General features: G+C 42.3%; 2 protein-coding genes across 3 annotated transcripts in view; one reads left to right on the forward strand and one right to left on the reverse strand.

The window, feature by feature from the left end:
- CUNH1orf146 (chromosome unknown C1orf146 homolog) overlaps positions 1-6,957 on the forward strand; it is a 14,822-nt gene extending 7,865 nt beyond the window's left edge. The window contains exons 5-6 of the mRNA XM_006021822.3: positions 2,932-3,010; positions 6,509-6,957. Coding sequence (XP_006021884.1) covers positions 2,932-3,010; positions 6,509-6,628 — 199 coding nt within the window. The 3' untranslated portion in view covers positions 6,629-6,957. The remainder of the gene's footprint in view (positions 1-2,931; positions 3,011-6,508) is intronic.
- A 1,094-nt stretch (positions 6,958-8,051) lies between these two features.
- Positions 8,052-9,766, reverse strand: part of GLMN (glomulin, FKBP associated protein) — a 35,984-nt gene continuing 34,269 nt past the window's right edge. For both annotated transcript variants that reach the window (XM_025201881.1, XM_006021823.3), the window contains 2 exons: positions 8,329-8,411; positions 8,052-8,190 (listed from right to left, as the gene is read on the reverse strand). In XM_025201881.1, the coding sequence (XP_025057666.1) occupies positions 8,074-8,190; positions 8,329-8,411 (200 nt within the window). In that variant the 3' untranslated portion in view covers positions 8,052-8,073. The remainder of the gene's footprint in view (positions 8,191-8,328; positions 8,412-9,766) is intronic.

Genomic DNA, 9,766 nt, shown 5'->3' on the forward strand with positions numbered 1-9,766 from the left:
GCCCCCCTCCCCCCCCCCCCCCCCCCTTCTCCCCCCTGCTGCTGCAGCATGTGCTTGCACCGGTGCCCCACTCCAGCCTCTTCACTGCATGGCCCTGGCCTCACCCTGAGTTTCCTGTGCTGGGCGATGCCCTCCTGCCCTGACCTAGAGGAGAGGGGTGTGGGAAAACCTGGAATCTCCAGTTCCTGTTTCAGATGGAGCAATAGAGGGAGTGGTGGTAGGATAGGAGCCACAACTTAAACTCTTGTAGGTGCAGTCTTCAGGCTACCATTTGGACAGCCCTAACTTACAGCTTCCAGTATAGAAAGTCCTCATTTGGAGGTTGCCCCCCCCCAAATTCAGTTTCATCAGGTGCAAGTACCTAGGATCTTGATATAGGAATAGGAAGACTTAGGATACCTCTAAAGGGTGATCCAGAAAGCCTGGGGATACCTACTGGTAGCTAGTTGGAAACAGGTTTCTGGACACTGTTCTCAGGATTCATGATGCCTATTGCATTAGGCAGTCATTGGTTTAAAGCAGAAATAAGCCTAAAAGCATGGACTGAAACCCAGGTCTAAGATGAAATCAAGATGAATTTCATGCATATTCCATCCAGAATACAGAGAATTCTAATCTGACTGGAGACAAATCTAGCAGAGGCAGCCAGGCAAACTGAAGCAGGAAAAGGACATTTTGTAAAAGTTTTCTCTTCCTGCACCAAAGGAAAAGAACTTCCAGCTTCAGATAATTTTAGCAAACATCAGCAGTCTGAATGTGAATAAAACCAGTTTATCAGGCAGATTGATGGAAGAAAGAGCAGGTAGTAACCATAAAAAGGAGAGAAACGAAGGAGTACACATCTGAACAACTGGGTGCTAATTTGGATTAAAACAGTGATTACTTCAAGGCATTTCTCATCCAAGTTACCACAACTAATCACTTTTGGCTGCTATGGTACTTCAGTTCTACTAAGTAAACCAGAGGAGTAACACTGTCTGGATGCCCAGACCAGCTGTGACACAGGGGTAGTAGCAACTTCCAGCTGCCACCACACTCAGCATGATTGTGCATCCGCACTCTGCAGCAGCATTGTTTTTTGTGTGTTCCTTTAGTCAGCGCCTGGGGAAGCTGTTCCAGTTGTCCCACCCTAATCAAGGAAAGTGGAACTCTTTGCAAAGTTTCTAAAATTTTTAAGCTTCTCAGCCTGCTTGCCCACATTTCATTGATACCTGTTTGAGTAACTAATTTTGACTTGAATAGTCTTCTTAGAAGCGTCATTGTATGTGCTGTTTATGAAAGGTGATGGACTAGGAGTTGGTGAATCAAGTTCTGTTTATTTCTGGAAGATATGATGTACAGAAGCAGTGTCCCTCCTATGTACTGGTTACAGTAGCAACTCCTAAGAATGGGATTAGGTTTCATAGCTGTCTAGTAGGGCTGTGCAAAATTTTGGCAGCCGTTTCGTTTCAGATGTTTCGGCCCACAGGAGAAGCCCCCATGGCTGCCATGCCCAGCCCCAGCCTCCTGGCACTTAAAAAAAAGAAAAAAAAGAGAAAAAGCCCTGTACTCACTGGCTGCAGCAGCAGCGATTGGGGCCTCTGAGGGTTCATGAAAGAACTCCCCCACACAGCGCGGGGCACCCCATGGCACAGGTGCAGTGTGGCTCAGCAAGGCACTGTGCATTGTCTGGGAGCTGGGGCCGCTGGGGCTGAGCGATGCTAGGCTCCAGCTGACTGCTGGAACTGCCCCAGCTCCCAGACACTGCACAGCACCCTACCAAGCCGTACTGCACCTGCACGATGCGACAACTGCCACCCAGGTGCCAAGTGGGTGTGCAATCCCCCCTGCCCCCCACTGCCTCACGCTGTGTGGGGGGGCTCTACCACGAGCCCTCAGAGGCCCTGACCGCTGCTGCTGCAGCCGGTGAGTGTGGGGCTTTTTTTGGTTTTGTTTTGTTTTGTTAAAGTGCTGGAAGGCTGGGGCTGGGCAGGACAGCCATGAAGGCTTCTCCCGTGGCTCCCCCTGCCGGGGCAGAGGCAGGCACAGCCGGAGGAGCCACGGGAGAACCTGCAGCTGCCTGGATGTGCCTGCCTCTCCCCAACCGATCTGAATCTTCAAAACAGTGTTGAAACTCCGAAACAGATTCAGCCAAATAGAAACATAACAGTAATCTGCAACACCAAAATGAATCACTGTCCTCCAAAACAGCTGAATCTGAAACCGAAATGAAACACAGGCATTTCACACAGGCCTACTAATATAACTGCTAGATCACTTTCAACATATAAGATGACCAAACTGGACTTTCAATACAATAGCTATGGGAGCAATATAGTTTCAGACATTAGGCATTGTATTTTAAGAATTTCACTCTATAATCTTGACAGGCTGTTGGGATTATTCTGTTATTTTAATTGTGTGGCACTGACATGTAATGTTAAGTCTGAATGGTTGTCTGCAGTAATACTACAGTTCAGATTCTGAACTATTCTTTTTGCTTAGTGTTGTCTGACACCTTACTGTGCTCTGTTACCAGCCTCCACAAATCTAACTGTCCACTGGCTTTTTGAACATTACCAGTAAACTGCAATTCTTCTGCAACTGGCAGAGCAGAAGAATTCTTAATTTCAGTCCTCTCTGGGTTTGTGCTTGTTGAGGAAGATTTGCCCTAAGAGAAGGAAAGGGTACTTGGAGCTCTTGCTAAGCTCTTCAGAGATGGAATGGAGTTTCTCTCTGAGACAAACCCAGAAAAATACTATAATAAGAGGGGATATGTACAGGGAAAAGGGCGTATAACTAGTGTCACCCTTTCATTTGTCTTGAAAACAATTCTCTGCATTCTTCTACCACCTACTCACCACCATTACAATATGACATTTTTTAGCCCTATGCTGTAATGTACAGTAAATAGACATCTTAAAAATAATCCTATTTTTTTCTCATGTGTAGATTCCTGGGCAGTAATTTACGGATAATTCCAGTCCATAATGCTTCTGAAACTGTTCGGCTCATGCTAACTATAGCCAAGGTAAGTCTACCGACATACAAACATTATCTCATAAAAAGGTTTTTAAAACACATTTACCAAAAAAGCAGGAACCTGCAAAGCTAATTTTTGTCTGTAACTGTTTGTGCCTTACTGTCACAGTGATCAAAGTTCCTACAATATCTATCATACCAGGAATATTAGTTGAAGCTGGATGTTTTAGTTGTGTAAATATTAACTATTTAAATCAGGCATTGGCAACCCAGTTCAGGAGTGGCAGGCCAAATTAATGGATCTGAAGGCAGGCTGCTGCTTGTAGCTTGGTGCTCCTCCCAGCCCACCAAATCACTGCTGCTGCACTTCTAGCTGGGCTACTGCTCCCCCCACTGAATCTCGCCAATATACCAGCTTTGCAGGCCAGATTAAATGATTTGGCAAGACAAAGGTTGCCAGCCCCTGGTTTAAACCATTGTTAATGGTAGCTTTAAAAGGCCTTTTGTGGGTGTATAGTGTACTCTGTCCAAGTTTGTGGATGATACTAAATTGTGAGGGGAAGTGAACACTCTGGATGGTAGGGAACGATTGCAGGCAGACCTGGACAGGTTGGATAAGTGAGCAGAACACAATAGGATGCAGTACAACAAGGACAAATGCAGTGTGCTGCACCTAGGGCATAAAAATATCCAGCACACCTACTGGCTAGGGAATGACCCTCTCAGCAGCACAGAAGCGGAAAGGGATCTTGGAGTCATAGTGGTCTCCAAGATGAACATGAGTCGTCAGTGTGGTGAAATCATCAGCAAAGCTAACCGCACTTTATCATGCATCAGCAGATTAATGACAAATAGAACCAAGGTGATACTTCCCCTCTATGTGGCATTGGTCAGGCCACAGTTGGAGTACTGCGTCCAATTCTGGGTGCCATACTTTAAGAAGGATGTGGATAACCTCGAGAGGGTCCAGAGGAGGGCCACTTGTATGGTTAAGGGTTTACAGGTCAAGCCCTATGAGGACAGACTAAGGGACATGGACCCCTTCAGCCTCCGCAAGAGAAGGCTGAGAGGTGATCTTGTGGCCCTCTGAATTCAAATTCATTAGCAGGGTGCAGCAAGGAACCGGAGATGCTCTGTTCACCAGGGCGTCTCTTGGGGTAACAAGGAGCAATGGTCACAAACTGACGGAGAGCAGAATTAAGCCAGACATCAGGAAAAACTTCTTCACGGTGAGGGCAGCCAAATCTTGGAATGGGCTTCCAAGGGCAGTGGTGCTCTCCCCTACCTTGGGGGTCTTTAAGAGAAGGCTGGATGGGCATCTGGCTGGGGTCCTCTAACCCCAGCACTCTTACCTGCCCAGGGCAAGGGGTTGGACTCAATGATCTGTTGAGGTCCCTTCTGACTCTAGCATCTATGAATCTATTAAGCATGGATAAAGATGAATGAAAACACTGGGACCTAATTTTGCCCTCGTATACCATAAGTCAGGAGTGGTTCTATTTATTTACTAGGTGGAAAAAAAGTATACAATCCAAATGAGATTTAAATATTGAATGCCTTTTGAAGTCAAAATTTTTCATTTGAACAAATGCAGCAACTTGTGAATTTCAATTTTAATTCTTTTAATATTAATTATAAAGCCTAACAAGTGCAATAGTGCTGTTTATGTCCTTTTTATCTGTGCAACTGCTTGCCACATATCCTGCATGTTTATGTAAACATGAATTTTCTCTGAAAGGATGAACACACATACAAGAGTTATATAAATCCCTACCAATCATTTTTCTCTATGGAAATAATGAATCAATGCCAACAACAGTCATATGAACAGTACTCCAATAATACACTAAAAATTAATAGTAGTAGCAGAGTACATGATTTAGTGTTAGAATCAGATACTAATTTGCATGTTATCCTTTTTATAAAAGGCTCCATGTAAAATAATCAGTATTTTCCAAATTACAATTTTTTGCAGTTATTTCCTGTTTTAGAATCCATAAAACTATCTGCAGTATCTTATTTACAACAATGACTGCTGTATGCTATTTGAATGCTGACCACTATACCTTTCTAGCTCCTATTGTACAATCCAGTGATGCTCAACCTTCTGGTCCTGCAGGCCAGGCAAGTGGTACCAGGCCAGTCCACAGCATCAATCCATGGGCACCATCACCAGCGCTGGCCTGAGCCCACGCGCCATATTTAACCATGTGCCAGATTTGACCACATGCATCAGCTCAACACCATGCACAGCCCAACCTCACATGCTAGATCTGGCTACATCCTACCCCAACCCTGTGTATTGGATCTGGCCTCGCAGGCTGAAGATTGGGAACCACTAGTACAATCAGTTCCCATTTTCAACAACAATTCAATGTTAATTAAGAAGTCTTAAATAAAATCAGGCCCACGCTGATCTTTTAAATTTTAACTTAAAACCTGCATTTGATCTACATTAACATCCCAGTTTCATATTACAAACTATGCATATTAGTCCAAAGCCAAAGGCTCATGATTTACTATATAGTTAATTGGGCTGGGCCTCACGAGAGGCCATAGCTCAACACTACTTAGTATATCTGCATTCTCCAGATACTCCCCACAAATGATCCATGTGCTAATTAGCTCCCACTTACGACTGGAACCAAATGTTCTTGTCACAAGTCCTGAGATGGTTCAAAAATGTATGTGCAGAGGAGATGCAGGGCAACCTGGTCCAGCTTCACCTCTTGGAGGGTGGGGCCACACTAATCATGTGTGCTACGCTGAGAGAGGAGGCAACACAGAAATTCTGGGTGAACTGTACAAAATGTCATAGCTCACCATGACTTAAAAGAGTTAGCAGTGAGGAGGACTTCGCTTAATGGGCACTATTGTATGTCATATTCAAGATGGGCTATACTAACCTATTCTCCTGGTAGGTTCCCATCAGCATGTTTGCCCAATGTGGGCCATGTGTTTTGTGGTCATGCTCAGTGTTGGCTACATTCAGTCCATGTCATAGTTGGTTCCCATTGCTGAGCACATGCTGCTTTTGACAGCAATTTAATGATAGATAGTGTATTTAATGAGATTTCCTTGTATGCGATTATAAAACAAGGGGCATTTTTCTCATGCTAACTGGGGGGAACCTCATCTTGCATTCAAGTAAATAGTATGATTATTGAACTGTGATTCTAAATCTTAAAGCCAGATTCTTGCCCCTTAGCTTGATCAGTGGTAAGCATTTAGAAGGCCAACTTAATTGGCTACCCGAAGACAATTTTAATTTAAGAGTACTCCCAGATGGAGAAGTACCCGCATAAACACTCTTATGCCACCCTTCCTTAATCCAAATTAGGAGGCACAGTCAGGCAGCAACAAGAGCAGTCTTATGCCTATGTTAGAATAAACCTGGCACCTCAACAGACTTATCTACTTACTCTACTGTCAAACATTCTGAAAATGTAGTCCCAGTCCCAATATAAGTATTTTTACATTTTGAAGTATTTCTTTACTCTCCCCTTGCTGTTTTATTCTAATTAAGGCATTTACTTTTTCCTTTAAGACCACCTCTAAACCACACGTAGACAATATTTGCTACAGAATGATGACGGCAAAAGCTCAGATTATAGAACAGAGTTCAGTTTGGAAAATGCTTCATCAAATCCAGTTGGACTGCAACTAATTTAGCATCATTATTTCTATTCAGAATTTATGCAGTTATATTTCTGAACAAAATACAAATGCTCCCTTTTCCATTAAAAATACAACATCAGAGCAGAAAAATAAGTGTAAATTTAAATGTTAAAAAGCATACAATGCTTCTGAGTTGAAAATATGTAGGGCATTTTTACATGTGCCCTGGGGGTGGGAAGGCCTGTGCTTTAATTAGAGCAGCTCCAGGAGCTGCTCTAATTAAAACTCTGCTGTGTCTCGTAGATCAGTGTCCCTATGCTTTAAAGTGGTAGGGGGGGGGCTTAAACTAAAGTTTGTTCAACGAGCTTTAGTTCAAGTACCCCCACTGCCATTTTGAAGTACAGGCTGAGGAACGAGATGCAGGAGGCTGTTAGAGCACAGTAATTACCATGTTCCAGCAGACTCAACTAATAGAGTCTGCTCCAACACGCTCGTGTCCATGCCTGTAGTTTTTTTATTCAATGCAAAACAGAGTATTTTTACCAAGTTTACTGTCTTGAAGAAAAAGGACGTTTTTCTTATTTTAAACTCTGGCGGTTGATTTTGGGGGTTTCTGTTCAGTGCAATTGTACTAAAAAATAAAAAACCTTTAGTTTGACTGCACTCATCTATTATTTTCAAGCCCTTAAACATCTTTGGGAGAACTCTCACAGGTTCTAACATGCGTGTATTATTAAGACCATGTTATACAAGTTAATTATGCAGGGAAATCTATTCTTGTTTTTATTTACTAAAATTGTATTTACTGTGCTGTAAATGTCTATTACCACTGATTGAAAAGTTCTAAATTTATCTTATTTGCTCTAAGATTGTTTTCCACTTGTCTTCATTCCTATTTTGATCACTAGTGTAGGTAGTCCTGATTTATAGCCAAGTTTTCAGTATTCTAGAAGGCTGGTTGCCCATATTAGTAACAGGGATAATAATATATAGCATTTATATAGTACTTTTTACCTGTGGATCTGAAAACACTTTACAAATACCTTTGTAATACACACATTAGTCAATCAATATTCCCTAACAGGTTCTACGTAATGCAAATACAACAACACTTCTATGCACAGAAAGAACAAACAACCTGCCCCTCCCCCCCACCCCCGGAAAACAAACAATGAATCTTCTCATTTTCAAAGGTTAACAAAATCCAAACATCACCTGCCAAGCAGGTTCAGTCTCTAAATGTTAGCAAAACTGTAGCTAGTGCCAGAGTATAACTTGATTTTAAAAAAAGTAGATGGTCTAGCTCCATGTTACAGAAAACTAAAAAAAATCATATAAAGGGCAGTAGCTGCAGTTCTTATAGCAGTCAGTATAAATTACTCTCAACAGTCTTCTTTAAAGCTGGTAACATTCTTTTCAAGTAAAATACAATGACCAATGTCTTCATGTACTGCAAAAGTGAAAGGATCATTAGAATTTAGAGGGAGAAATTCTTCATTTGACCCCAATATTTTCATCTGTCACAGCTTTAATTTTCACTTCAATGAGTTCTTCAACTCGGGCAAGAACACTTTCTATTAAATCAAATGTGAAAAGAGCTGAGTGCAGCACCTGAAATGTCAAGAAAAATTTATGTTATTTATATTACCACAATCAAATTTATTTTTCCCAGTTAGCTCTAAATGTATACTTTTCTCCAGATAAAAAAGTCTTAATACATTAGAATACCTGGGGGGAAAATAAACTTACCTGAAGTTGCGTTTCAGCAGACATGTTAGGCATCTTTTCCCCACTAACAGTTACAGAACAAACTGTGTTAGAAGTGTGAGACTCTGTAAAAGAAAAAATGGTTAACAATGAGTCCCTAGAAACTGAACAACTGGTTCTTATAACTCCAGTTTTCCATACAGCCAGGCATTACTAAGCCACTGGGCTGTATCTGATACAACTGCACACAAATTACTAAAAAATATGGGTTCTTTATGTAGCTGCAGTTCACATAAAATGAAAAAATGCAAGCTGTATTTTTTTTTTTAATTAAAAAAGAAAAGTTTGACTAAAGGACAGTTCCACATGAAGAAAGATGGCAAGAGAAGAATCTTACAGAGTGCCTAATTTAAATTAATCTAAGACTGAATATGCCGTTTACTGTTGCAGTGAAAGCTGTTTGCTCCTCTTTTTTATTCAGCTGCTTTCTTAGCTTAAATTGCTTAGGCTGCAAGAACACCCTAGGAACTATGGGACATTTTACATTTACATTTGGTACTTGTAACTTATTTGGACACTTATAGGAAGTTGATAACAGTTTAGTTTTACCATCACCTAGGTAGTTAGGGCGAGATGTTCTCCCCGGCTCTTGTCCCTTTATGCCAGGTAAAGGGTCACAGGAGGCTCTTAAAAGCCCCAGATTAAGCTGAGAGGGAGTTCCCCACTTTAGGACCAGACTAAGATAGCCACAGGTTACCTCCAGGGAAATTCCTCGTGAACCCTCATGTAGGAAAGCATACTAGGGACAGTGGGGAAAACCTAGGGATATAGCATGAAGCACTGGTGAGATTCAAGGTACCAGTGATCAGGCAGGGGTAGATCTCCAGGGCTGTCTGATTTACGTATGAAATGATGCAGCAGTCTTAAAGCCATCCTTTGGACTGAGTTCTGTATTAGGCCCCTTACAGTCTCTATATAGGCTCCTAACCTGCATGTTACAGAACTAACTACTGGGACGGTGGTTCTCAACCTTTTTTGGATTCTTAGCCAGCTCTTTTAGCTTTCACTCATTTTTTACTATGAAAAACAATAGAGGAATATTTGTTGCAGTGAACTCATAAACACCCTAACAGGTCAGAATGTTTTATTTGAAATCTTAGGTTTATCTTGTGAATCATGTTCGGATGTGGATCACGTATAGGTTGCAGCACCCTAACTGAGAATCATTGTACTAGGATATAGTCATATATGAAAATGCCAACACACGCATACACCTCCCAGTCTCAGGCTATGGGCCGAGGAGGGAGAGGAGGATCCACGTAGTCAACCAAAGACTGCGGCGCTGGTGTCGTCGGGAAGGCTTTGGCTTTCATGACCACAGCCCGCTCTTTGGCGAGAGAGGCAGCGAGCTGCTGGAAAGAGATGGCCTCCACCTCTCTCCCCTAGGGAGGAGGCTCTTCTCAGCCAGACTGGCTGACCT

This window comes from Alligator sinensis, unplaced genomic scaffold (assembly GCF_000455745.1).
Source record: "Alligator sinensis unplaced genomic scaffold, ASM45574v1 scaffold199_1, whole genome shotgun sequence".
In the NCBI taxonomy this organism is placed as follows: domain Eukaryota; kingdom Metazoa; phylum Chordata; order Crocodylia; family Alligatoridae; genus Alligator; species Alligator sinensis.